This window comes from Acinonyx jubatus, chromosome D3 (assembly GCF_027475565.1).
Source record: "Acinonyx jubatus isolate Ajub_Pintada_27869175 chromosome D3, VMU_Ajub_asm_v1.0, whole genome shotgun sequence".
Classification (NCBI taxonomy): Eukaryota; Metazoa; Chordata; class Mammalia; order Carnivora; family Felidae; genus Acinonyx; species Acinonyx jubatus.
The window spans coordinates 18,862,776-18,890,570 of record NC_069392.1 but is presented as its reverse complement, the minus strand read 5'-3'; the positions used below and the strand labels follow the sequence as shown (position 1 = coordinate 18,890,570).

The 27,795-nt window shown below is 61.1% G+C and overlaps 2 protein-coding genes across 7 annotated transcripts in view; both read right to left on the bottom strand.

Annotated features, from left to right (window-relative positions):
• Nucleotides 1-328: 328 nt before the first annotated feature.
• Nucleotides 329-7,551, bottom strand: SUSD2 (sushi domain containing 2). The gene is made up of 15 exons (XM_027044105.2): nt 7,393-7,551; nt 5,661-5,868; nt 5,361-5,512; nt 4,767-4,934; nt 4,068-4,242; nt 3,734-3,935; nt 3,429-3,514; nt 3,068-3,336; nt 2,850-2,993; nt 2,597-2,755; nt 1,487-1,735; nt 1,099-1,371; nt 770-946; nt 580-682; nt 329-468 (listed from the first exon to the last, which is right to left on the bottom strand). Exons 1-15 carry the CDS (start codon nt 7,472-7,474, stop codon nt 444-446), a joined length of 2,472 nt encoding a protein of 823 aa, XP_026899906.1. The 5' UTR covers nt 7,475-7,551; the 3' UTR covers nt 329-443.
• Nucleotides 7,552-9,906: 2,355 nt separating this feature from the next.
• Nucleotides 9,907-27,795, bottom strand: part of CABIN1 (calcineurin binding protein 1) — a 152,873-nt gene continuing 134,984 nt past the window's right edge. For all 6 annotated transcript variants that reach the window (XM_027044097.2, XM_053205910.1, XM_053205911.1 and 3 more), the window contains 8 exons: nt 24,188-24,351; nt 23,221-23,317; nt 21,648-22,322; nt 19,865-19,939; nt 16,931-17,213; nt 11,844-12,008; nt 10,561-10,787; nt 9,907-10,452 (listed from right to left, as the gene is read on the bottom strand). In XM_027044097.2, coding sequence (XP_026899898.2) covers nt 10,309-10,452; nt 10,561-10,787; nt 11,844-12,008; nt 16,931-17,213; nt 19,865-19,939; nt 21,648-22,322; nt 23,221-23,317; nt 24,188-24,351 — 1,830 coding nt within the window. In that variant the 3' untranslated portion in view covers nt 9,907-10,308. The remainder of the gene's footprint in view (nt 10,453-10,560; nt 10,788-11,843; nt 12,009-16,930; nt 17,214-19,864; nt 19,940-21,647; nt 22,323-23,220; nt 23,318-24,187; nt 24,352-27,795) is intronic.

Sequence of the window (27,795 nt, the reverse complement as noted above, 5' to 3'; positions counted from 1 at the left end):
GCAATCAAGGCAGCTGGGCGTTAGGGCTCCCGTGTTGAGGCACCAGGTCTCAGTATATCAGGGGTCAGGGTCATCAGACACGGGATCTGAGGTACTAGCATTTGAGTTACAGGTGCCGGAGTACTGGGTCTCTAGCGACAGGTATTAGAATTCAAGGGTATGGAGTCTAGGGGCTAGAGCACCAGGTGCTGGTCTCGGGAACTGCACAGTTAGAGCCAGGTGTCCAGGTCTGAGGTGACAGAGCAGGTCACTAGTCCTCAGGTCCATGGGCATTAAAGGCTCAGACATCGGTTGTCCGGGGTCCCAGGTGAATGGTGCTAGGGATTTGAGGAGCAAAGTAGTGAGGTGCATGTTCTCAGAGGTTTTGGGCTTTCTCCTGGGAGGTTGGTCTTGGCTCCAGGGTGGCCCCATGTGGCTCCTGCTGCCGGTCAGATGTGCTCCCCTCAGGGCTGTGAACCCCAGCTGGCCCTGCAACAGAGACATTGTCTAGAGCAGGCATAGAGTCTTAGGAGAGCCAAGGAGGGGCACGGACCAGGGTCCTGCTGGTGGAAACCCAGGTCTGGGTGGGTGGGGTCTTACATGTTGCTCTTCCTGCGGCGCAGCAGCACGTAGACGAGTGCAACCAGAGCCACCACTGCCAGGCCTCCAAAGATGATGCTCAGCAGCACCGCGTAGCTCCGTCCTGGCAACAGGGCAGAGCAGTGAGGGCTGCCCGAGGGCGGGGGGCAGGGGGCGGGGGTAGGGGGGCCAGGTGGGCAGGCATCCTCACCTGGCTGGCACACTGGGGTGGGCCTGGACCAGGTGCCATCAGCTTGGCAGGTGCTGGCCTCTGCCCCAACCAGGCTGTAGCCGCTATTGCAGTGGAAGTGGACAGTGGAGCCCATCAGGTAGCTGATACCTTCCTTGAGCCCGTTGGGGGGCGGAGCTAGCCAGCCACAGGATCTCACTGGGGTAGGGGACCAGAAATAGACCACAGGTTTAAGCCACTGGCTACCCTGCCCCCTGGCAGCTGCCTGCCCCCTGGCAGCTGCCAGCCTAGGAGGCCTTGTCCCAGCGTAAGGTGCCCACCCCCTTGCCTGTGCCCCCAGACGCCCTCACCAGGCTTCAGGCTTTGCACACGATGCTGGTGCCACTGATGGGCCATCCGTGTGGCATTGCCCACACTCAGGCTCCCAGTGGCCATTACATCAAATCTGCAGAAATGGTTGTCCCCACACAATTCAGCAGCCTCAGTCTCCTGGCTGGGGTTGGGGGTGGTCTCCTCGGGGAACAGGGGCTGAAAGGTGTGGTCATGCTTGGGCTGGTACAGGAAGTTGTTAACCAGGAACCAGGAGTCATAGGTGAGCAGGGAGGAGGCGTTCTCCACGGCCCCTGGGGAGACACGCAGCAGGTCTTGCTGGTGGTCACGAGTCCGGAGTCTCCCCATTCACTTCCATTGACTGTCCCCCCCCCCCCCACCCCTAGTGTGTGCCTCGTGGTCACTCACAGTCGGCCCCAAAGCGGAACAGCTCTCGGGAACTGGAGCTGAGGGGCAACACCTTCCCATTGCGCAGGGTGAAGTCATCCGTGGGGTCATCATTGAGTGTGCCGAGGAGGCCTCGTGTGTGGGTGAGGAACTTCTCGGGCAGGAGGACAGCCACACTCAGGAATGGACCCTGGACACTGACCTCCAGGCCAGCCCCCGATGACAGCATGATGGATACGCTGTCCCCGGCAGCTGCCGACAGGAACATACCTGGGCACAGTGGAGTTGGGGTCAGCGTTGCCCACTGAGGGTACCGTGCTGGGACTCCACAGCCCCAGAATGAGTGGGTCAGCATTCATGGGCTTTCAGGGAAGGGGAGGGCGTCCCCAGGGCCTGCTGGGACACCCTCTCACCCCGTGCCGACACCTGTACTGGGACCCCCACACCAATATGAAGGGCCCAGGCTCTGAAGGGACCCCTCATGCCGAGGCCCTGCATGTGGGGTCACCTGTCAGTCCTCGCTCCTTGAGGAGGCAGCAGCCGTGCCCACCCCCACCCTTCCTGGGGGTCCCTGCACCCTCAGCAGCAGCAGGGCCCATCCCAGGTACCCTCCCCCCCAGCCGCAAATCATTTCATTAGCTCAGTTCCTTGAGGGAGCACCACCAGGGAAGGCGGTCGGGCAGGTGGCTGCTCCTTAGCCCTCAGGGCCAGCCAGTGTCCTTGACGCAGGTGATTACTATCACTGTAGCTTCCAGCTCCAAGTCCTACTGTCCTGGCGGCTCAGGGTTCTGACCACATGTGTCTGGGGCTCCATATGAAAGCATGAGATCAGACCAGGTCCCCTGGCTACACCTCACTATCAGAGGCCTAGAGCCTCATCTGCCCACAGACAGCTGTGGGCTGGGGGCATGTGTCCACTGTGCCGGGCCCCTCAGCGTGGGGTGCAGGGGTGGGGCTGACTGGTGCACCACAAGGCTGGGCACAGTGGGGACAGCATGTAGATCATAGCGAGAGGCCTCCATCTCTGCACCCGTGCTCTGAACCCCAGGGCCAGCGAGAGGGATGGCGGCTCCGGCGAGAGGGAAACGGCATGCAAGTGGCCCGCTGAAGCTCCCGGGCCGTCTCACTCACCATTCAGGTCCATCCAGCTCTGCTCGGTGAAGCTGAGCACCTCCTGGTTCAGCAGCACTTGTAGGACCCCTGCCCCGCCAGCCAGCCGGACCTCTACCACGTCCGAGTTGCCCTCCTGGACAGCCACGGCCGTCAGCCCTGTGCCTCGGTCCCGCGTGCCTGGGGTGGCAGGTGCAGAACACTGTCTGCTCAGCTCCAGCCTCCCTCCTGGGATGACCCTGAGCCACCCAGGGCCCACGGGCCCCGGCCTCACCCTCAGGCGTTGTCCCGGGCTCAGCCCGCCCCTGCACCCTTAGATTGGTCAGCGTCGCCTCCAGCAGCACGTACTCGCCACGCCCATTGAACGTGAAGTTGGCACCATCGAAAGTGATGAAGTGTGGGTCCCCGAAGGCAGAGGCTGGGGAGAGCAGAGGGTCAGGTGGGCCTGCCTGGCCTGGCCCTGCTCGGGGCCCAGCCGCGGCTGGCACCCACCTAGGCGCGGTGGCCGGTAGCTTCGACAGTCACTGGAGGGCCGTCGCCGCATGTATCGGGAGCAGTCGGGTGCCCACAGACAGCAGTGGTAGAAGCTGATGACATCGTAGAGCCAATGGGAGAGACCAGGCACACGGGGTGGTGTGCGGAATGGGGGCGCACCCCAGTCATGCCCACGGTCTGGGGTGCTGCCACCAGTTGAGTCAGCCGTCAGGAGCTGTGTGCCTGCCGCCGTGTAGCAGCACTGCTGGCCAGAGGCGTACCGGGGGCTGGGGGGGGGTGGGGGGACGGGTCAGGGCTGCTGTGGGGACCGTGCCCCGCAGCCCTGCCACCTGCCCCAGCCTCCCACTGCGGGGCTCACCTGGCTTGCACGGAGCGCACGCAGTGCACGGCACCCGGATGGTAGGTACACACGCTGCCACGCTCAATGTCACAGCCGTAGTCTGTCTACAGAGCAGGATGTTGCTGTCACCGGGGCTGGCCTCAGGCTCCGTCAGCCCCTCGCTGGGAGTCAACCCCTGAGGGCCCTCGGACCCCAGCCTCACTCTCCAAGGGCCTCTACTTCCCCACCCCACCTCCCAGGCGGGTGCCACCGTGCATTTAGTGGGGACAGCTGGCCCCACCTGCCCCCAACATCTCCCGTGCCCTGACCGGGTAGGGGCTTACTTGGAAGCGGCCAGAGTCAGCCTGGGCCTGAGCCAGGGTGCAGGGGCAGTCAGGCAGCTCCTCCAGGAAGTTGGGCAGTTGGTCCTCCAGCTCCTCCCAGGCCAGGCACTGGGCGCGGGCCCAGGCCACAGGGTCCTCCTGGAAGTCGTCACCCAGGTGCCAGGCCAGCGCGTGCTCGTTGCTCCAGAGTGCGTGCACATCCCTGCGGGGGCCACGCACTCACTGAGGGCTGCACCCACCCTCCCCACCCCCAGCTCTGGCTTCCCTGCGCAGCACGGGGAGGAGCCGCGGACAGACCCACCAGCCCGTCCTCTTCATGGCCGCTGGCCCTTACTTCTCCCCCGCGTAGTATTTGCTGTTGATGATCCGAAGTGCACCCACTTCCCATCTCTGGTATTTTTGAGGTGCGGGTTTTGGGGTGAAGGTGAAGAAGCCGGAGTTGGGGATGTTTGTGACCAAAGGGTACAGGTATGACCACTTTGCTGTCCACTCCCCTGAATATGGCTTCCCTGAGGGAGAAAAGGCCTTTTTCAGTGCTGGGGCTCCTCCAAAGAGCCCGGAGGCAGAGGAGAGACCAGTTCCCTAGCATGCACAGAGCAGCCTGACAGATGGACAGATAAACAGATGATTCCCATAGGAAGGCCTGCCCTGCTGCTCCAGCAAGGACCCTGGCTCGAGTGACCACCATCTCCTCCTCCCCCACGCTAGGGTCACAGCCCATGCTCGAGGCCAGGCTAGCAGTCCAGGGGCTTGGAGAGGATGGGCGGAGCAAGCTTTTCTGTTTCCAAGAGCTGGGGATGTCCATACCTGCTTCCCGGAGCTGGACCGAAAACAGCTAGGGATCCCCAGCCTCCCCTCCCCCACCCCACTCCCACCCAGTCCCCTTTCTTGCCTGTACTTTTCTTGCTCGAAATCCCCACCTGGGATTTGGCCCTACCTGGAATTCTCTTTCTCCCACCTCTGCAAGCCCCAAACTCCCAACCCTACTGGTCTACAGAGCTCCTCCGTCAGTCCAGCCTTTGGCCGGCCTCACCTGTCTCCTCATAACCCCACAGCTCGATGGTGACAGTCTCCGTGGGCAGAGCCGAGGCTTGCCAGGTCAGGGTGAGGTTCCCTGTGGTGTCGGCAGTGCCATAGTATTGCCATTGCGTCTCATTCACCAGCTGGCTCTTCTCTGTCTCCGACACTTTGCTGGGGTGCACTGGGTGGGAGGGGAGGGGTGAGCGGAGGCCTGAGGCCCAGGGGCTCTAAGAGCTGGGGGTGCCTCCCAAGGATAAAGCGTGGCAGTCCCATTAGAGCAATGACTCCCCCAGACCCTCAAGTGACGAAAGGACAGAGGCCATGGGAGAGGCTGCCCTCTGTTGCCCAGGTCTCCACCTGGCTTCCCCCGTCCCCTGGCCTGGCTGGGGACTCCTGAAGCCCCCACTCCCTCTGGGCTGGGTCCCCTGTGTGGATGTCAGGGGGTGGGGAGAGGAGCTGGAGAACCCACGCCCCTGTGGTCGGGCGCGCCTCCAAAGGGACTGGTTAAGCCAGAGAGGCAGGGCATGGTTGGCAGGCAAGGTGTGCATAGATTAGCGCTAGGGAAAGTCCCTGTTGGGGAACCGAGGCCCAGGAAGCTGGGGCTCACCGGCCAGCCAGGTGCCCGAACGCGGGAAGGAGCGACCATTGTCCATCGAGAGTGTGAAGGGGATACGGCCCGTCTCATACAGCAAGGGTGACACACAGTGCACATGTCCAGAGGAGTCCACGTGCCCGAGGGTCTGGATGCTCTCTTTAAACCTGTGGGGGGCCGGAGGTGGCAGGAAAGCCTGGGCCAGGGTGGGCTGACCCTCTCCGAGGCCTGGGCTCCTGACCTCCTCCCTGGGGGACCCAACCAGCCAGCTGTCCCTGGGTCCCCAGCATGCAGGGAGCCCCTCGGGCCTCCCACCTGCAGATCACACCATCAGTGGGGTTAAACCAGTTGAGGTGCTGCACTACAAAGTCCTTGCCACCCATCATAGAGCCTGAGTAGGGCGAGATTTCCAGGCAGAAGTCCCGAAAGTCCGAGCAGCAGGTGTTCAGGCCGGAGCAGGTCGGGTGGCAGGAGCAGAGCCCATCCCGGTCTCCACAGCGGTGGGAGCAGGTCCCCTTGGCACCTGGAGGAGAGGGAGGGCCCTGAGTGCCTGGCTGCCCCACGGGCAGGCCTCGAATTTATTTTCCTGGAGCCCATTAGAGAGAAGCATCCCCAGGAGAATGCCAGCCGGGATCGCACTACCCACCAAGGGAACACAGTGGAAACCCACAGGGCCTGTGGGGGAGGGATTCTTGGTACAAATGATCTAGCAGTTGCCTGAATGATTAGCTAGAACAAGAAGAGATAAGGGGAAATGTCTCTAGACAAACTTTTGCAGTATCAAGAGGAGCCCCCTGGGCAGGAATGACCTTCTGCCACCAAGTCCCGGAAGACCACAGCCTCAGATGGCCAGCAGTGGCTGAGCCCTTGACGGGCTGGGGGACCCTTCTCTATTCACTGAAGGGTCAATAGACCCAGCCTGGAGGACAGTCTGGGGTCTGGGGACGTAGCTACTAAGAGGCCCATTGGAGGCCTGGCAAGGGCTGATGTCCGGGCTTGGCGTGCTCCATCTCACTTCGCCAGGCAGCACCAGCTCACCGACCGTGGCCCCCGAAGGAGCCCCACCCTTAGGGGAGAGGGCAAGGGGTGCTCCCTTCCTCTGAGGGGAGTGGAAGGACATCTCCAGCAGAGGGCCCAGCAGGGCCAGGAGTGTGAAGGAGAGGCTGGTTTGGTGTGGGGCTGTGGACATCAGGCCTAGGCTCTTACCACCATGGGGACCTATGACAGGGCCATATTTTCAGGGAATCCATCCCTCTGCGGCGGGACGTGGCTGGGCAGATTGGAGGGTGGAGACTGAGCTGGGGTACAGATGCCAAGGCAGGATCACCCTTCCCACCTGGCCTTTCCCTGTGACCCTATCAAAGGGGGCCAGTCAAGGGCTGGGACTGGACCTGAGCCACCCCAGTGACCCCATTTCACCCAGTGCAGGGCTTGGCACTCAAGAGCGTCAATAAACATTTATTGACGGAGGGAGGATGTGATGGCTCAAGGGAGTGGGGGAGGAGGCTGAGTGATGCCAGTAAGTGAGATAAGTGGCAGAAGGGTGGTGGCTTTTACCCAAGATGGGAGATAGGGGTGGGGTGGGGGGCTGGGGAGCCTGTCACTTCCAGCCCAGTCCAGCCTGAGGCCCTGGAGTAGGAGCTTTCCCCCAGATTTCTCAGGTTCAGCCCCACCCTAATAAGGACCCACAATCCTTCCTCTTGCCTGACGGGGGCTTAGTGGGACTGGGGGTCCTCCACGTGTGAGCACATCCTCATGCAGGCCAAGGGCTCTCCTGAGCCCACCACTCTCCTCTAGACCACTTCCCTCCCAGGCAGCCAGCACCTCCCAGCTCCTAGCGGGTTTAAGGTGGGCACAGCTGACTCTCCATCCTGCCAGCAGCCCCTGGACCCTAGGATCCCCAGAATTTCTTCTCACAACCCCCAGTACAGTCCCAGATGGCCTGACAGATGGAGGAGGCTGAGCAGAGGGGTGTCCGCCCTGGGCCTGGCTGCAGCAGGCAGACAGACAGACGGACAGAGGCAAGAAGGGCAGGGTCGGGGCGTACCTGCTGCAGGCCCGGGGCCTGGGCCTGGGACTGTCGCCAGCAGCAGCAGCAGCAGGGCCCAGAGCAGGAGGGGCAGCTTCATGGTGCGGCCTGAGTCTGCAGCCTGCAGCGCAGCAGTGGCTGGGAGCCTGCAGGCCGGCTCACTCCCCACTGGCCTGGCCCCGCCCGCCCTGCACACAGCGCAGCCGCCCCGCCCCGTCCCGTCTCATCCTGCCCCGCCCCACCCCACCCCACCCGGTTCCCCTCTCAAAGTCCACAGGTGCCCTCGTGGGCCGGTCGGGCCCAACCTGCGCTGTTAGCACATTCCTGGCCCGCCAGCCCAGGACGCGGGGGAGGGGGTCCGAGCCTCCAGCTATTGGACCTCTCTGGCACTCGGGGATCTGGATGTCCAGAGGCCACAACCCAACCTAGACCACCAGATCCCACCCCAGGTCAAGCCCCGGGCGGGCGGCCAGGGTGGGGCTCCGCTGGGGATGGGACTTGGCCCGGTGGGTTAGGCCAGGTGGTCCTTAGAATCTCTGGATTCCAGCGCCCTGGGGGCCCTCAGCCCCAGATCTCCCAGCTCGCAGCCTCAGCTTCCCCGCCTGGAGCAGGTAGTCCCAATTCCTCCCCCAAGCCTGGCAGGGAGAGGGAGCAAGTAACTTCCTGCTGATCACTGGCTTGTGTGGGTACTGAAGGAGGGAGGGGAGGAGGGGATCCCTTTCTGAGGGAGGGGGCGAAGGCTGTGGGAGGGAGCCTGGCCAGGGCAGGTTAACAGTGGGGTTAGAGGCTGAGACCAGAACCCCCTGGTCTGGAATCCCCGGAGTGGGGCTGGCCTATGAAACAGGGCTCCAAACAGGGCAGGGAGACTGGGAGAAGAGCCACCCAACCCCGCCCACCCCTGGCAGTCACTCAGAGAATTTGCATTATCTTTTCATTGTTCTCCCTTCTCACTGTGCAAGGAAGGAAACTGAGGTCCTGGTGTGGATAGATGGGATCACTGGGAGAGGCTGCAGTGCTGGGCTAGGTCCCAGGCAGCTTCCTGGAGACCACCTCCCGTCCCAGGCCTGGGACTCACTTGGACCCTGCCACCTGGGCTGGGTGTCCAGACCGACAGATGGTTGTCTCCCCAGAGGCAGCTTCTAAAGGTGTCCGTCCAAAGGGGATACATCCCCAGACGAAGGGAACTGAAGCTGGTGGGGGCTATGAGCTTAGGGCCATCCAGCGACCCTCCTCAGCTCCTGCGGTCTGGCCAGCCTCCCTTCCCTGGGCACCCCCCCTTCTCATCTGGCCTGCAGTTTCTCTGGAAAGGAGGCTCCTATAGGCATCAGGGAAGCCAGTTGGGGTGGTCAGGAGCTACATCTCCCAACTTGGTTGCTGGGAGCTCACGGCACCGCTCTAGGTGGGTGCTGATGGCTAGTGCTGGGGCTCATCCCAGGCCCTGGGGCGAGGGTGCTCCTTGTGGCACGTCAGGGAAAGGAAGAGGATAGGAATGATTCCAGGATGGGTCCCAGGTGTCCTTGGGGGTCTGAGAGCCAGGAAGCCCTGGGAGACTGCTGCGTTATTCCCAGAACTCTTTCTGGGCACTCCGGTCTGAGAAGAAGAGAAGGTAGGAATTTGGGGAGAGGGGCATCAACTGAGTAACCACTACCCCTGCCCTGCCCTCGCCCGGCAAAGAACCTGGATTTAGGGACGTTTTGGTGAGGACCTCCCCAAGGCTGCTGTGCTGCTGTGTCCCCATGATGGCTCTGCCAGCCTTGGGCTGGGGACCCTGGCAGTGCCCAGCCCATGAGGGGCACAGGGCAGCAAGGAGCGTCCCCATCTCCATCCTGGACAGCTTTTCAGGGAGACCCCTGGGGGCAGGGCCAGCCCAGAGCTGTGGGGGGTGACAGCTGGGTCCCCAAGGCACTGAGGGGTTTGACAGTGTAAAGGGCAGGTTGCGGCCCCTGCAACTTGTGCCTCCCCAAAACAGACGTACTCAGAGCCTTGAAAGAGCAGAGCCAGCATCGCGGGCTTGCATAATGCTCTGCTGTCACCTTTAGAAAATTAATTTTTGAACAGGAGCCCCAGTTACATGTTGCACTGAGCCCCACAACTGCATGGCCAGTTCATTGGCAGGCAAGTGTGCTGGGGTGTAAGTACCTTCCCAGCCAGCCCCACCTCCCGCTTCCTGACACTGACCTTGCCTCTCAGGGGCCTCTGCATTGGGCGCCCATCACAAGACAGTTTCTCGGTGAGGCCTGGCACGACCTGCTCCCTGCAGCCTCCTCCACCCACCCCTGCCCATGTTCCAGAGGGGCACCCCCCGACACTGAGCCCTTCGGGGATGCTCTTGAGGCCCCTTCCACGCCCGACTCCAGTCCCACATAGAGGGTCTGCCCTACATGGCCTGTGCTCACTTCTCCACACTGACTCACCGCCTGCCCAGCCCCTGCCTGCTCCTGGGATGCCCAAGGGCTGGGCCCTGATCTATGGGGAGAAGGGCCCAGAAACCCTGGACAGCAAGCCCCCGGGGTTGAACAAAGAGGCAAAGACAACTGTTCCATCTTTATTAGAAAAGAAACCAGAAAAAGGGAGTGGGGCGAGCCCAACCCTAAATGACCCCTCCACTATGACACAGGCAAAGCCCGGCTCATCCGGGCATCAAGGTGTGGACACGGCCACCTAGGCTGGGCGTGGACACGGTTATACAAAGTCAATGTCTCATAGAAAAGGTTGCGAGCCCCGCTGTGCGAACTGCGGCTGTCTTCACGTGGCCAAGCTCGGCCTCTTCCGGGAGCCCATGTGGTGGGGACAGACCACGGCCCAGGCGGGAGGGGAGGATACCGCAAGGGAGGGAGGCTGGGCGGACTGGGGTCTGTGTGGGGAATGGTGCTCTGCCTGGGCCCCGAATGGCTGAGGGGCTCGGGCCAGGGGGCGGAGGGACGGCCCCACACTTTAGATGTCCATGTAGTCATCATCCTCGTCCGTCTCACTCTCCAGCGAGGACTCCTGGCTTGACGTCTCCAGGACCTCCAGGGCCGGCTGGCACAGGCTCTCCTTCCTCACGTTGGCGGCCGACTGGGCAGATAGGATGGCCGACTGCACACAGAGCGGGCAGGGCACTGGTCAGGGGTGGCCCAGGCCTGGCCCCAGGTCCCCCTATAGCCCACGTCCCGCCCATGCCCCCCACTCGGCACCCGTGGTCACCTTCAGCTTCTGCTTGGTCTCCTCCGAGATACTGCCTTTGGGCGAGAGCAGGGTCGGGGTGGGCGGCGTGACGGTGATCTCAGGGGGGAACTTGGTGGCAGCCGAGGGGATGACCAGCTTTGGCATGCTGGGGAGGAGGCGCGACTTGGCCCGGCCGGGCTCTGCCTTGTTGGGGGGGCTCTCGGGTGACTGGGCACTTGCACCACTGGGCACCTTGGAGCTGGTGACTGTGGGGTGGACAGTGGGAGCTGAGCCTTGTTCACAGTCTCTTGGGCCTGCCTGCCCCTCCTTGGCTTGGGCCTCAGTTTCCCCTCTGGAAAACAGAGGCACCCAGAACGCCTCCTCCTGCTGCGTCAGGCCGAGGGTGCTTTCTCTTGGCCTTCTGGTCTATGCTGGCTGGCAGGCTCCAGGCCTCCTGTGTCTGCCTCTGCGACTGCCCAGGTCTGGGGACTGGGACTCCCCCCGCCCCCGCCCAAGGAGCACAGTGCACTCTGGGAGTCTAGGGCCTGGGATACAGGCAAGGCCCTGGAGCAGGCCCTCCAGACGCCGTGCACATTAACGGCCGCATCCCTGCAACAATCCTAGGATGCTTGTCCTACTGGTGTCCACACCACAGGGAGGATACCGGGGCCCGTCGCCAGTCACTCAGCTAGCGCCAGGGCGTTCACTTCTTCACTTCCACTCCCGCTCCAGGGCTGCATCTCCCAGTAGGCTGGAGGCAGCACTTCCGGGGCTGGCAGCCTCCGTGAAGCTGCAAGAGCTAGGGGCCGCCGGGTCGGTCTGGCTGGTCTCCGCATTCCTCTAAGGTCCCATGGCTTTAAAAGCCCATGCTTGGCTTCCTCTGGCTGGTACCAGGCCCTAGAGTCCTGAGCAGGGTCAGTGAGATCCCGGACCCTGAGGAGTCCCCAGGGGGCTGGCTGGTTGGGAAAGGGCTCTATCCACAGGGATGACTAGGACATGGACAACTGTCTGGCCAGGCTGGCCACCCCTCTGCCCCAGACTCCTCCCCCCACATGCCAACCCCTCTCTTGGCCCTGTCTGGGGGCCTCCTCTCTGGGACTCAGCGGCCTCAGCTTGGGCTGGCCACCCGCCCTCGCTAGTCTCCGTGGAGCCAGAGGTAGAACGAGGGGGTCTCCACTCTGGGCCTCCCTGCCCAGCTGCCTCTCTGCTGTGCTTTAGCATGACTGGGTCCTCCCCGGGCCCTGCTCTGCCAGCTGGTCACCCTGTGACGCCCTCCACCCTTCCAGGTGAGGCCCACCCTGGCTGCTCCCAGCTCGTCTTACCCTGGCTGCAGGTGGGCTCGGCGCCTGTCCGGGGCGCAGCCTCTGGGGGCCAGCAGTGCGGCTCTGCTGAGGGGTTGTCAGGAACAGTCTTCACCTGCTCACCGTGCAGTGGCTCCTGGGGCGTGAAGCCCGTGCCCTCTGCCCCTCCGGCCAGCTCTTCTCCGTCTGTGGGGACACAGGAGGGCTGCAGGTTACAACCCTCACCCAGCCTGCAAGACAGGGCCCCTCCCTCCTGCACCCTGGGACACCTGGCAGGGGACCCGTGCCGAGGCAGCTCGCCACCCCCACCACGGGACCGGCAGGGGCTTCTCTAGAACAACTGCATGGGTAGGGCCAGGCTGGTACTGGCAGGAAACCGCTCAGCCCCCCGTGGACGCTGGTGTGGCTGGCCGACCACCCGGGACCACTGTGTGCCTGACACGGTAGGGGCAACACGGGGGACCGTGAGGCCCCAGCCCCCTCAATCAAACACTATCACAGGACTTTAAGAGGTGGGCTCGTGGGCTCTTCCCACTAGCTTATTGGAGTGGTGCTCAGAAACATGGTCAGGACCCAAAACCAAACCAACCAGCTAAGACCAAAGCGGACAGAGCGGTGTGCTGGCACCATGCCCTTCCGCCAGGCCACACCTTCCCTGGCATGAGGCAGGGGCTGGGAACTGGCCTCCCTTGAGCCAAGGCCTGATGGGCCTGAGGGGTATAGGCTGAGCCTATGGCCGCCAGCCAGGCCATTAGTCAGCATCGGGCCACCAGCTCCCAGCCCCCCAGGCCCTGCCTCCAGTGCCCTGCAGCTCCTCCCCCCCGCATCCTGCCTCCTCATGCTCCCTTCCTCCCCTCACTCCCCTCTTCCTTTTTTATTTGGGCCTAGATGGCCATCACCCCGCAACCCTTCTACTCTCCCACTTTCCCACTGAGCCCTTCCTTCCCCTTCGCCAGCAGGTAAAGCCCCACCCCCGCCCGCACCCCAGCCTTGACAAGGCAGGAGTGACAGCTCCTGGGACAGGGACAAAGATTGGGCCACTGAGCAGCCCTGGCCTCCCCACTGTTGTCTTCCAGCTCCCAGAGGACAGAGCATTCCCTGGCTACCTAAGCCATGAGCCACTCTCGCCCTTCCTCAGGTCTCACAGCCTGGCTGGCATGGTCACAGCTTCTTTGTCCCAGCGTCCAGCCCCCTACACTATGGCAGGCAGGGGTGAGCACCTCGAAAGGCTCCTCCTACTTCTCCCTGGACCTGGGGAGCAGGGACAGCAGCCGGAATCCCACACTGCTGGTGCAGGACTTGGTTCGCTGTGGCTGGGCACGCACTCATGAAGCAGACTTGGTGGGTGTCTGGTCTAGTGCTCTGCCTGCCTGCCTGTGTCCGACCTCTTCTCATGGGGCTGTTCCCTGAGGGCCTGGCCGAGGAGCCTAAAGCGGCTGCTTAGGTGGGCTGGGAGGGCTGCTGGCTTCCTTGCTGATTGGTATCTACAGGACAGGAGCAGGACAGGGGGAGCAGGGTGCAGGGAGGGCCTGGGGCTGCCCTCAGAGGGGTCAGGTGTCAGGCTGGCTCTCTCCTATCCCAGGGGACTGTCCACCCCTTCCAGGCCTTTCCTCTGGGTGGGCCACCATGAGGTGAAGGGACACTCGGGCAAGGGCATCTAGCAGAGAGTGTTAAGCACGTAGGGTAGTGCTCTGTAGGCCAGGCAGCCCCCTCCCTTCCCCACCACCACCCTGGAGGCCCTGTGAGGAGGGCTGCAGGTGAGCCTGAGGGGGAGGGGATTGGCCTGGGGGCCCAGCCTTAAGAGAAGGACCATCTGGGTCCCCCTGGCCTCCTTGGTCTCAGGATCCCTGCCTGTGGGAAACATATGGCCAGGCTGGAGTCCTTTGCTATCGGGCTACTCTCCCTGCTCTCTGGGGCAGACTCATGGTCTGGGCACTGGGTCCCTAAGGACCAGTGTCCTGGAAGCACCAGCCCTGGCTCAGACTTTTCCTGGCTTCTCGGGATGGCATGAGGCTGGCATTACAGCTAAGCCCATTGGCTGGGGGCACCCTGCTCAGGCAGGTGCTTTCTGTACCAGGCTGGTCCCATGGCCTGCAGTGCCCTCTCCACTCTTCCTCCCTGATGTACTTCCCTGCTCCTGAAGGCCTGGCCCCTCAGCAAGAAGGACCCTCACTTACCTGTAGACCAGGCACTATTCTAGCACCAAACCAGGTCCTGGCCTGTAGTGGGCAAATATCCAACGAACAAAGAGATAGCACGTGCTCAGCAAGGAGGTGGGGGGCAGGCAGCAAGAGGCAGGGCCAGGCCCCCTCTGTGGGAGACACACGACTAGGAGCTTCTTGGATGTCCACGAACAACCCTCAAGCAGAAGCTTGAGACCACTCCTGCCCATCCGCAGGCCACAGCAGGTGGGACAAGTCAGGACTGGACACTCCCAGCCACTGCCTGGCTGGAGCCAGAGGCCTGTGTGAGGGGCACCATGGGAGTGGGGGGTTCAGGGCAGGGCTGTCCACCTTGGGGAGGCTGCCTTCCCCGTGCTCTCGCACCCTGGGGACATGTCCTGAGAGGATCCGTCCTCAAGCCTGCTCTCCTAGGTGGCTTGCAACCTCCCGTGTAGCCGTCTCTGGCTTCGGTACCACCCTGTACACCCTCTAGTTCCTGGGTGCCTTTGCAGGGCAGGCCTACCCTTCCTGTCCATCCAAACCTATGCCTGGTTCCAGGCTGCCTGCTGGTCACCAGGAGAGGCAGATGCTGGTCACACTGCCAGGTCACTCAGTCACCCTGTTGGATGGCTCCTTCCTGGTGCTTTCCCTGTTCTGGGGGTTGTGGGAGATGGGCTCTGGGGCGATGTGCCCATCCCAGCACGGCCCTGACACCACTCCAGGGGATTCTGGGGATCATCAGGGGCACCCCCCCCCCAACACAACCGGCCAAACACCACCTGCTCGCACATCCTGAGGCAGCTCCAAGAGGCCGGCAGGTCACTCCACATGGCAGGTGTGCAAGTGCAGAGGCCTGGTTTGGGAATGTGCTGAGCACCTGGCCCGTCAGGAGGCTACTCCACTGCCAGGTCCATGCAGCACATATTCTCAGCCCAGGGCCGTCCCCACCCCCGATGTCACGTAAGAGTTCCATTCTAGCAAAAGGCTATTTAGTTTTGGGGAAGAAAATAAAAAAGGATCAATTCTTCGGGACGAAGAAAACACATCGGGAAACATACACTCTTCCATTGATCCGACACAGGGGAAAAAAGTGCAAATCATAGTTTGGAGCCTGCTTGGGACTGGGGTGCGGTGAGCAGGAGACGGAAGGAAGGCAGCCAGGCTCCCAGGGCCCTGATGACCCTGCCTCCTGTTAGACCCTAAGGAACCTTCCCACCTAGCACCCAGTTATGTGTGGCCAACACCAGTGATGGTCACTCACTTCCAGATTAGGTTATGCAGCACACTGAGGCTTCCTTTGAGCGGTCTCGCTCTTTTAGACCTAGACTCTGGGGGGAAGCCAGCAGCCATGACGTGGGGACACTCAGCAGCCTACGGAGAGGCCCACAGTGGAGGAACTGAGGCCTCCAGCCAACAGCTGGTGAGAACCTGAGATGTGCCAGCAACGTGAGAGAATTCAGATGACCAGCTGACAGCTCTGATCCTCAGAAGCTACAACACCATGGAGGCAAGAGTCAGGTGGAGGGTAAGACAGCCTAAGGTCGGGGGGACACCTTGCGGGAGCCACGACTTCATGGGAGGGAGTGATTTCCTTGGGCTGTGGACTCTCACTGTCGCTGCCCTTTGAAATCACCACAATCCACCCCGGGGCTGTGCTTGCTGTCCGCCAAGCACTGTGCTAAACCTGTATCACCTCCATCTGACACACTGTGCTGGAAACTGAGACACAACAAGGTACACAGAGGGGAGCAGGGACAGCCAAGGTCACCCGGTGGTAGAACCACCACTTACAATCCTTCAACTGCTCTGGTCCTGCAGCCTTCGGAGGCTCCCCTCACAACAAATGGTTGCAGGAGCTGACTTAAGGGAAGTGATTCCTCGTCTCACGAGGCCACAACCAGGATAATCGTAACCGACTGGGCAAATGGTCCCTACACTTCCATGATTCTCAAAGCAAACTGGGGATGAGCATCAGGTGAAAACATCAGTGCCTAATGCCAGAACTGTAGGAAAGAGTGAAAGGAGGGAGGGCTGCCACCCTCAGTCCCCACCCAGGCAGACCAGCCACGGCAGGAGCTCTCAGGTCTGATATTAAAATGGCTAGAAAGTGACACAGCCAAGGCTGAATGGCCGAAGGGCTGCATGGAACTGTGACCGGGAAGACTGATAAGCCTGCAAGAGTAAAGGCCCCTGCAGGGCCTCAGCAAGGGTGCAGGCTGGTCCCAGGAGCCGGGGTGAGGGGAAGGCCTGACACCTTGCCTGCTGACCCTTGAGATGCCACCTCAGTGCCCCCTCCCTGGAAAGCTGGTCTGTCAGCTGCCCCTGCCAGTAGGCTGTCATTCCTAAGGGCATCCTGGGTTTTAGAAGGAACCAGGACTCTGGGTTTTAGAAGGAACCAGGACTCTGGCTGACAGAGCCCTCTGTCCTTTGTAATTCACACGCCCACCCATGAGCTTTATCCCGCTCCTTGCTGGCTGCTTCCATCTGTCTTACCCTAGGGGGCCTACGCAGGAATGCTCCCCACCACAGATGTGCTCAGGGACAGCTCATAGGCCTGTGAGATCTCTGATAAGCCAAGGTCAAGACCCCTCCCCTCTCCTGAATCCCTATCTATCTATTCATCAAGTTTACATGTAAACATATCACTATTAGTGCTGGCTCCCTCTCTCCTAGCCACACACCCCTATGAGGGGACTGCCATCATCACGTCCCTTTTTGGATGGGAGAAAGGTCAAGAAAGTGGTGGGCACTCCATCAGGTCATGCCCCCTGCCCTCCAGGGCCCCCAAGATGTGTTTCTCAAGGATCACCAGGCTGGAGGTCACCCTGGCCACCTTCCCTCCCCCACCCACACTCTCCACACAAGGAGTAGGACTTGTTGCTGGCTGGTAGCAGGGGCCTGGGCCCAGCTCTGGCCTTGCTGTCTAGGAGATGGGCTGGGACTTACCTGGGCCCAGGGAAGTCATGCTGGGGGTGGCCTCTGCCCTGTGTGGCCGGGGGTGCCCAGGGTCCTTGGACGGGTCTGGACTGGAGGCCGACGCTGAGGGAGGGCAGGGGATGATAGCCGTGGTGGCAGCTGGCACCGGGCGAGGCTTGTTGTGAGTGTCACTGGGCCGCTGGAGAGTGTCAGCGGGCACAGGGTCAGGAACCGTGGGAGCCCCAGCCCCAGGGAAGAAGTTTTCTCGGCTGTCCTTGGGGTGCTTTGGGGTGGTGGGTGTGTCCCCTGCGGCCTGTGACGACAAAGAGGAGGTGAGGATGGTGGGCACCCCACCTCCTAACCCTGGGGACCCACAGCACCTCCCTGGGAAGACGTCCGGCCCTGCTGGTAGGGACTCAACGGAGACCCTGGGGCTGGCCAGGGCCTCCACCAGACCTCACCCTCCAATTCCTGGGTGCCATCCTGGGAAGACATGACCCCAGGCAGGGGTCATTGAGCCTCATGTGGGGCCATCCCTAGGGAGCTAGGGTGACACCAAGAGTCAGCTCCCTGAGTTCAAGACCTCAGCCCCAAAGAGGCAGTGCCGGATAGTCCAGCTTTGGCCACCCCAGAAGCTCTCACCTAGGCCTTCTATTCTCGGGGGAGCAGGGCCCGCTGGGGCCTCTCCATCTTCTTCCACACAGTTATCTCTGCCACCAGGGCCCTTCTACTTTGCACCCAAAGCCTCCACTCCCAGAACAGTGTGAAGGCTGAAGCTCACTGAGGGTGTGCTGCAGGGTGTGAGCCATCCTCCCAGCCCTAGACCCCTAGCCTCAGGCCACACCAGGGCTGCAAATGTGGTCTCACACCTGCTGGGGGCACCATGGTGCTGGGGGTCAGCTGGCTCCCCGCCATAACTCTGCTTCTTTTGACATTTGTTCTGCTTGAAACGTCCTGTCCCTAGTTTCAAGGAGCACAGGACAGCCCCTGTGATTCTGCTGTGTGATATGTATTGGGCTGAACCTGAACCTCCAGTCGGGGGGCGGGTGGAAGGTGGGGAGAGGACAGGAAGATGTGCTGTGTCTGTCCTTGCAGGAGCCAGCCTCAGCCACAGTGACAGCACTGAGCCTCTAATTATGTCCAGAGCACTCTCCAGGTGTGCGCTAGGCTGCCATGGCAACTGGGACTGGCCTCTAGCCAAATGGATCCTGGGGCAAGGGGCGGAGGCAGCAGGCTCAGGGCTCGGGCTGCCCCCTCCCCAGCACTGGCCAGAGGCGCCCAGGCCCCACTTGGGTGCTGGTCCTCAATCTCCTCATCTAAAGGACCCTTCCCTGCCCGTGGCTCCTGCTAGCTCAGGATCTCCTTTTACCACAAGACAGGGAAGGCAGGCGTTTGGAGGTTTTCTGGGGGGTTCTATCATTTTGAGGGCCTTAAAGACTGCATCAGAAACAGCCACTCTGTCTGGAGTGGTCACTGACCTCATCTGGGTCAGCAGAGGAGGCAGGAGGGGACCCCTGGGCTCAGGCCCTGCACTGGGGCCCTGAGCAGTTACTCCTGTCCCATGTAGCAGAGGTTGCGGTTAGGGCCACGCAAGCCACAGAAACCACAGCGGCTATGATGTGAATCCTGGCTACTTTGGCAATAATGGGGTGGTAGAACCTGGGGCATGTCTCCCCCGGGATTCTGGCCCTCAGCCGGGGGAACAGGCCCACGTGTGTGGCCCACAGACTGCCTGGTCAAGACTGAACTTCTGGACTTCCTCAGACCAAGAGTCCAGGCAGGAAGGGTAGCATGCTGCTCCATTTCACTGAGAGGAAGCTCTGGACACTGACAGCATCTACAAGCCTGCTGCTAGGTGACCTATAGATGGATGCCCACTGCCCTGAACTCCTGCCTTGGGACTCCCTGTGATGTACTTCCCTGGGGGAAATGCCAAGAGAGGGCTGCGTGTGGGCAAGGATGGGAGGGCAAGGTCTGCTCACTTGTGCTGCTGGGGAAGGGGCAGTTGGGCCACCCCTGGGGGGACAAGAGGCCACACCTATTCAAATGACAAGTACCTGCCCTTTGACCCAATGACCCAGGCCCAGGGGTCACTCCTGCAGAAATGCCCACATGTGGTGCAGGAAGATGCCCCTCTGGTACTGTTGAGCAGGAGCACTGCAGTGCCCCCCAGCCTTATCCCCCCTCTTTCTCTGCCAGCCAGACTCCCCCTGTGGGCTTTCTCTTGAGCTAGGTCTCTCCCAAGGAGATCCTTCTCCCTCACCCCCTCCTCAGTACCCCCTGCTCCTCAAAATCTGTGGCCTCTGAGCCCCAGACCAAAGGCTTTGGGGGCACCTACACCCAGGGCTCCTGCTTGGACCCCTCTCCGAGGGGAAGATATGCTCCCTCACCCCTCCTTCCTGTCACCAGGTCACGCTGGCCCATCTTCTGCCATCTTGGACCCACCTGTTGCTCACCGGGCCTCTGCACCAACCCAGCCTCCCCACTCAACAGCAGGGAGTCTTTCCCACACCTGGCACCAACCTGCCCCCTCCCTTGCTGAATAAACCCCAGGACCCCCATCTGCTCTGCTCCTAACCCATTCCTATCCCAGCCCCACATCACTTCCTCCACCCTCATCCCAAATGAAGTCACCTTTCCAGGGGTCAGCTAGGTAAGGACCATCTTCCCCATTTACAGAAAAGGCAGCTGAGGTGAGGGGACTGCTGAGGTCACATACTCGGAGCTGGGGTCTGGGCCTGCCAAGGCCCCACCTGCCACACAATGCTGCCCCACCTGGGCTGGTGGTCAGGGGCTTCCTGTGAGCCAGAGGCTCACAGGCCTCCTGTCCATCTCCCATGTTCAGCCCATGTTCAGCCCAGAAACAGTCCCTCCTGAGGTGTACTGCTTCTCGGCCCACAGCCAGGGGCCTTGGCATGGGGCCTGCCTCGTGTAGGGAGGCCAGCACAGGCTGGGTCTGCTTACCTGTCTCTGGGCGGCAGCCCCAAGGTGGACCTGACAGAACTTCACAGCCTGCTCCAGTGCAGCCTCCTCGTCCACCTAAGCAAGGAGATGCTCCAGGTCAAAGGGCCAGGCCATGGTGGCTGGCCTTCTCCCAGCCCCTGGAGTATGAGGACCAGCTCCTCTGAAGATCCCCTGACACTCCAGTCCTGCTGGAGCATGGCAGGAGCACACATTTATCTCCTGGGTCCATCCTCCAGGGCCACTGCTGTGGGCCGGGCTGGTCCTGTCAAGTTCATGTCTGGAACCAGGTTATTGAGTCCTCAGGGGCTGAGGCTGGCAGAATCTGAGCCAGAGCCTGTCCACAAGCGAGCACGACGCAGGGCCTTTCAGAGTCTGAGGTCTGGGTTGGGGGCAAGGTCTAAACGACCCAGAGACCAACACCCCAAGGTGCAGGGGGATGAGAAGGAGGCTAGGGAGGCACAGGGGGCCGCCGTGGTGGACCAATGGGCAGGGAAGGAGGGAGAAGGGCTGGAGTGTCAGGAGCACCCAGGCCGGGGCAGGTAGGGTGGGGAATGGCCCGCCCTGACAAGCAGGGAGTGCTGAGCTGGGTTCTTCCTAATGTGTCAGCAACAGAAACAAAGAAAGGTTAATCCTGGATGCCAGTGAGGGGGTGATAAAACAGGTGCTCTCAAAAGCGTCACTGTAAACAGACACAATCTGGGAAGAAATCGCTTATCAGGACAGGCAACCAGACTGAAGCAGCCATTGCAGTTCCGGGTCTCTTCCTGTGGAAATCCATTTTTTGAGAGAGACAGCGAGTGAGCAGGGAAGGGGCAGAGAGAGAGAGAGGGAGACAGAGGATCCAAAGCGGGCTCTGCGCTGACAGCAGAAAGCCTGATGCAGGGCTCGAACTCACAAACCTTGAGATCATGACCTGAGCTGAAGTCAGACCTGCTTAACCCACTGAGCCACTGAGGTGCCCCTGGAAGGCATTTAAAAAAACTTTTTTTTTTAACGTTTATTTATTTTTGACACAGTGTGAGAGACAGAGTGCAAGCAGCAGAGGGGCAGACAGAGGGAGACACAGAATCTGAAGCGGGCTCCAGGCTCTGAGCTGTCAGCCCAGAGCCTGATGCAGGGCTCGAACTCACGAACTGTGAGATTATGACCTGAGCCGAAGTCGGACGCTCAACTGACTGAGCCACTCAGGCGCCCTTTGGAAATCATTTTAAATAAAGAAATAGGTATATGTCTAATGCATTAAAAAAAAAAAAAAAAAAAAAAAGGAAAGCAAAGTAAGAAGGGTGGCCGAGCCTCCTTACATACTCAGGGCACCATGCACCTTCAGAGGACAGCCACGAAGGTCTCTGAGGAAGTGCCCCAGAGACTGGCACTGTGTGTGTTTGGGGTTGGGGGGGGCGGGTGGTGGCTGTCAGGGGTCTCTTCTCCCTGTGTTGGATTTGATAAGGTTTTGTTTCCTTTACAGTTGAAAATAGAGTTTTTCCAAGCTCACCGTTTTTCCTTTTCTTTTCTTTTTGTATATTTTCCCCAGCTTTTTTGAAATACAGTTGATAAAATCACCCCGTACTTAAAGCGTGCAACATGATGGCCGGACCTGCTTCTTGTTTTTCGGACTCTAAATCTATGGCCTGCTCATGGTAGAAAACCTCAAATGTAGGGAAATGAACAGCACAGGTGGGGTGGGAATGACACCTAACAAACACCCCGAAGGGCCCTCACACTCCTGGACCAGCCGGGAAGGACCTTCCGTGAGAACCACCAGGCCTGGCCCGTGGCCACCCACCTGCTTGATGAGCATGTAGGTCTCAGACATGATCCTCTCGATGCGGCCCAGGTCGTAGGCCATGCCCTTCTGGCCCTGCTGCCACACTCGGTAGGCGTCCAGCAGGAGCGTCTTGCCCGACTCTGTGTCCTCTAGGAGCTTCCTCTTTCTGCTGGGCCGTGTGGGTGGCTCCTCGGGGTGACTGCCCACTCTGGCCCCAGTGGTGGCAGCAGGGGTGGTGGCTGGGGCTGGCTGGGCTGGTGTGAGCGGGCTGGGCTGCTGGCGGGCACTGATGCTCAGCTCCTCCAGAGACAGCTCAGTGGGCCGGCTCTCGGCGCCCCGGTCCCTGGGGGGTCGGCCTGGCTGCGGGGGCGGCGCCCGTTCGGAGTCTGAGCAACGAGTGGTGGCCTCACCCGTGTCCATAGGCTCGGTAGGCCCTGCCCGGGGGCTCTCCCTGTCTTTTCGCTCCCCAGACTGGTCTGCACTGTCTCCTGCCTCCATGGCCACGGGCCGGTGGTTGAGGGGGCCCACTTTGCCCCCTGGCTCGCCTGCTGGCCCTGAGCCATCAGCCAGAGGGGGCTTCTTGGAGTGGGGGAGGGCCTCTTGACTGTCCTCGGGACTGGCCTTGTGGGGGACGTCGGTGGTCATCCTGCCTCCAGGGAGGCCACAGGCCTTGGGCCCTGGGCGTTCTGACCCCTACGAGAAAACCAAAGGTGAAAGACTGTCTTTGGGGCTTCTACCAGAACAAGACACCCCTGGGTGTCAGGTGTGCCCACCCCAGGCCACCCTGGCTCTCCCCGTCTGTTAGCTGGCCCAGGCTGGGCCTAAAGACCTGCCAGAGGAAGTTCTTCCCCGCTCTGCTCCTCCAGCCTTGAGAGGGACTAATGGGGCACTGTCGGTGGTACCCCTCCAGAAGAATAGGCCTGGCCTGGGCTGGGCTGGCCTTCCTTGAACGTGGGCCTCAGGGAAGTCCTGGGTGTCTTATGGGGAGGTGATCCACCAGGGGCCACCAAATGTGCTTGCTGCAGAGCTAAATACTCCTGATCTGGGCTCCCTCCCACTCGCCCCTAATGCACAGTAGTCAGGGTGGAGTCTCAGGGGTGGGTGCCGCCCCGAGCTCCCGCACGATGGCCCAGCCAGTCCTGCTGGGCAGGGGACACTGCAGCAGCACTGCCCTGGCTCAGGTCCCAGTGGCCCTAGGCTGCTAGGCTGGTGACCTAACCTCCTAGGCCTCAGGGTGCTCAGCTAGAGAGGGGGTGAGAGCTGTGCTTGCCTTGGAGGGTAAAAAGGGACCGGGTGTGCCCAGCCCACCACGAGCCCACCACCTGCTTCAATATCACAGCTGCTGTGACCCCGAGTTCAATCTGCCGGGTGGGGTACACTGCTCAGGTTGCAGCCTCAGGGAGTGTTGCTATTGTCTTCCGTAACCACAAGTCCACATTTGCCAAGCGGGTCAGAGCCTCGCTAAATGTCTGCCAATCCCCCACTGTGCTGACCTTTCCCACCCAGAGAGGCAGGGTCTCTACTTCACAGGTGGGGACACAGGGACCTTCCTAATGGCGGGTAAGTGGAGGGACAGGGGCCATGGGCATACCTCTGCAAGTTCGCTCAGGGTGTCCTCCAGCACCTTCACAGTGAGGATGAAGGCCCGCTGCGCCAGGACCTGGCGGTCAGCATCTCGCAGATACTTCCTGCAAGCATGTGGGGGTGGCCAGAGAAGATGGCAGAGCCTCAGAGCCACATGGCACTAGATGGCGGCCCATGCCCTTTCCTGCCCCAAGAACACCTGCTGGTCCCTCAGCCTCCCTCCTGCCTAGGTCCACTCCCCGGAAGCCTGCCCTGAGCCTCCTCCCTGTACAACAGACACAGACTGTCCTGGGCCCTCGCGGGGGGGGGGGGGGGGGGGGCAGGGCCAGGCCAAGTTAGGGCTGGGGGCCTCTGGTTTCTCTCCGCAAAGACTGTGTCCAGTGTGCTCCAGGCTCCAGCTGAGGGCCCCACCCCAGCTTCTGGGGTGAATGAGACGAGAGAAGGTGAGGTGGCACAGGCATGGGCAGCTGCTGGCCCAGTTGGGCCAGACCACATCTTCAGGGATCCCCCACAACCCCTGCAACTGCAGCTGAAGCAGATGTCCCTCGGTCCTATCTGTCCCACCCTTTCTGGCAAAGGGATCCCCGGTTACCTCTGCGGCCCAGGTCCCCCTGTTGCCTGGCCTGTTATCACTGGCCTTCACCTGGGGGACCCTGGCTATCATTTGGACACCTGTCTTCCCCACAACCTGACAGCACCCTGAAAGCCCCAAACTGAAGGGAAGCAGGAGGAAGGAAAGGGTAGCTTGTCCACAGCCTGTGTTCACCCCAGGGTGCACAGGGCAGGGTGCTGTCTAGATACCAGGACAGAGAGGCTCCTGAAAAAAAGGGTGGGTCTAGGCTCCACAACCAGTGGAGAAATGCCCTGGGCAGATGAGGGGCTCCAGCCTGTGTGTGCACCCATGCTCTGACCCACGGCAGCACCAGCTGCCCCCATGGGGCTGACCACACACCGGGCCGGGTGGCTGCACTCACTTGCCCTGGTCCGGGGTCCGCTGCAGCATGGAGGACACCTTCAGCAGGGTGCTGTGGTCCCGGAGCTGGGCCAGCACCTTGAGCAGCAGCACAATGGAGCGGTTCATGTGCCAGGCAAAGCTGCCCGGCCGGTCGATCTCGTCCACGGGGATCCGCCAGATGCCCTGTGAAATGGACAGAGGCAGGCGTGTGAGGTGGGCTGCTGCACCTGGAGCCTGCCATGATACCACAGGGGACTCTGCCCAATCCAGGGTGCCTCGGACCCCTCTTGCTATCCCAAGGGAAGTGGGAGCGTGGTCACCCCCATCTACTTCCCTCCACGGATGGTGGCAAAGAATACACGCATTATTCTGCACTCTCCTCTTCTGAATGGCTGCAAGGTATGTGTTTACTTGTTCTGTTCCCTACAGGAAGCACACAGGCTGTGTCCCCTCAGTTAAATGCAACCAGTGGGAGAAGTCTAATGCCTCTGCGCCTCTGCCCAGGTGCTGACTCAGCCATGAGACCAATTCCTAGAGCTGAACTGATGGGTCAAAAGGTGGCCAACGTGAACTTCTGGCTGCTGCTGGCCAGACACGCTCAAGCCTGGGCCCCACCCATGTGCATTCCCTCCAGCGGCACCCAGAGAATGGAGAGCTGGGCTGAAAATGACCTGCAGCTTGCTGGATGCCCAGGTTTCCTTGAACCCGCCTTTGTGCAGTGTATGCTGTGGCCAGGACCCCCTCCTCCACTTCTCAGCCATCCAACCTCACTGTCTGAAGGCTGTGCTGGAGCAGGGCCAGCTCTAAGGATACCCGCCACGGTCTCCCTCAGCCCGTGCTTAGCCCACCCCTGCACCTGGCACCCTGCTCATCGGCAGCTCCATGTCTGGTTCCCTGTGGCATCCCCACACCCAGCATGGTATCTGAGACACACTCGGGTCCAGTCCAGGCGTAGTGAAGGAAAGGATGACCAAGGGAGTGAATTATAAGTGAACAGAAGCTCATACCTTCTGAGCAGGCCTGAGGCTGCAGGACCTGGACATTAGGATTTATGTCTCTGGGGCAGGACTTTGGGGACCTGGAAGGAGCAGGCAGGCTCACATGTGGCTTCCTGAAGCCAACACCCTAGAGAAATTCCTGCCCAGAAATTCCTGCCCAGACCAGGGCTGTGGGCAATGCTGCCTCCTGCACCCGGGGCCCACAGAAGGGTACCCAGGGAGTGCCCTTCCCAGGGCTCTATTCCCGTGGGTGCTCAGTGACTAACTCCCGGCTCCAGCAGTCCCAGGAAGAAAACCAGGGCACCTCCAGCCCTGAGCCACTTAAGCAAGAGAGGAGCCTAAAACCTGCAACTCCAAGCCCCCAGAGCCTCCACACTGGGTCACTGGGCTCACACCGGGCGCAGAGAACTGCTCCCCCCACCCCCTGAGCAGGCCGGGGCACTGTGTGAAGGCTGGCAACTACTCTTTATCCCAGGCAGTACCAAATAAGGCACCAGCTGCCTCCCGGCCTAGACAAAACCAGGAGGCTGAGGCCACCCACATCTAGGGCACTGATACCAACGCTGTATCTTCCCACTGGGCACAGGTGGCTTCTGCAGCAGCTCAGGAAAAGCTGCCACTTGAGAGGACGAGGGGCAGCTTTGGACAGCTGTCTGGCCAGTGTGTCCCTGACACTGTACCCCAGATGTGTGGCAGGGGCTGGGAGGTGCCCTCTCTGTTGTCCACCAGACCCACCAGGCTGAAGAAGAGCTTGGTTCTTTCTCCCGAGGCACTGCAGACGTCACCATGCTCTGCATCATAGGCTGACACAGCTATGTCATCATGACATCGTGACATCTCTATGTCACAGAGATGAGGAGCAACTCCCTCAGGGTCACACAGCATGAGAGGCAGTCCCACAGCTGGCCCCTCACCACCACCACAGCTCTGAGCACAAGCTGGACCAGCCAACCAGCTCAGAAGGAAGCCTCCATCACCTGCTCTGGCCCTCCACCCCTGGCCCCCAGCTCCTTCCTGCACCTAACAGGAGAGGGGGAGAGTTGGAAGCACAGTCCCACCACATGCCACGACATTGCAGGTGTGCACCAGAGCCGGCCCAGGGTTAAGCCAGAGATCTGGGTGTGACCCCACTGCTCCCGGATCTCACTCTTCCTTAAGGCACAGAGGGGCATGCTCTGCTCTGCACCCTCAACCCACAAGGGTCCAGGATGACCCTGGATTTCACTGAATGCCTCCCTCTTCCCTGGCAAAACCTCTGAAGACTCAAAGAACAATCAGCGGTCACTCCTCCCAGTGCACCTTGATCCGGGCTCAGAAGGTCTCTCCCAGCTGCCTGATGAGCAGCTAAGGGTGGAAGGTCCCCTGCTCTCCTTGGGGGAGCCACTGGGGAGGATGAATGGAAGACTCACACTTCTTCCTTCAAATCGTGTTTGGGGGTGGCTGTGTGAGGACAGAGGTGCTGACTTTTCTGGCCCCTCCCCTGGGAAAGTGGCCCTGTTCCTCCCATGTCACCTCTGCCAGGGACTCGGGGTGAGCCTGGCTGTGAGGTGGGCAGAAGCAAGTGTCACGGGGGCCTCAGACATGGCGCCAAAGCCTCAGGAGGCTCCAGGCACTTGGGGTGCTTGGGCCCCAATGCCTGGCCCCACAACACACCTGGTGGGCACCAGCTTCAGCCTGTACATCTCAGGAGCTTACCACCTCTGGAGGTAGCCCGTTTCATCCTTGGTAGATTGTTAGAAAAGGTTTCTTCACACTGTGCTGGATCCCCAGGCTGTCCCCGCACCCCTGCCCCTCCCTGGCACCCAAGCCTGCACCTTATGCCCCTAACATTCCTACTCCGGCTCGAGCCTCATCTTGCCTCTTCCTTCGACTCTTGCTCCCCATTCATCCACCTGGCCTGGGCCAGGACAAGTTAAGAAAAGGATGGTGTGGCCGCATCCCTCACTGCTTATATCCTTGACAAGGCAGCTCCTTTATCTACCTCAGCGGAAACCTAAGCCTCACTGGCCTTTGCCCCATCCCTGGACTCGGGACACTCACCATGCCCCCTCATAGAGCCGTGAATTTTACCCTTCTCACTTTTTCAGGCGCCCTCTCACTTCCTCTGCCCAGCCAGTTTTCCTGTGTCCTCCCAAGCCTGGCTGTGAGGTCATCTCCTCTCTGAAGCCCTCCTGGCTTGCTGCCCTCCTAAGCCTCTGCCAGGACCACTTGGGGGCAGCCCCTCAGATGGTCAGGGGGTGGTGGGCCGGTGGCTAGGAATGTGTCCTAAGTGGGGGCAGGTGTGCTTCAGCTCCAGGTCCCCAGGGGCCCGACACAAAGCTGGCAGAGGCAAGGGGCCCAGCTTGAGAAGGGCTTCCTGCTCGCAGAGAAGCCCAGCTCACCCACCTCCCCACCAGTCCCTCACCCTGGAGATTTTCCAGGCTAAGTGGGAAACAATTCTGCTCCCAGGGAAATGAATGCCCTTCAGAGCTCTGGGTGTGCACATGAGCCCTGCACTGGGGGGTGGGGGTGGGGGTGGGGGGTGGCGGCACACCTCCTTGCAAAAGGCAATGATGGCGAGTCAGCAACACGCTCCCTGAGGGCTGGCAGGACTTTGGGCTGCTCAGGGGCATATCCGGCCAAGTTCCTG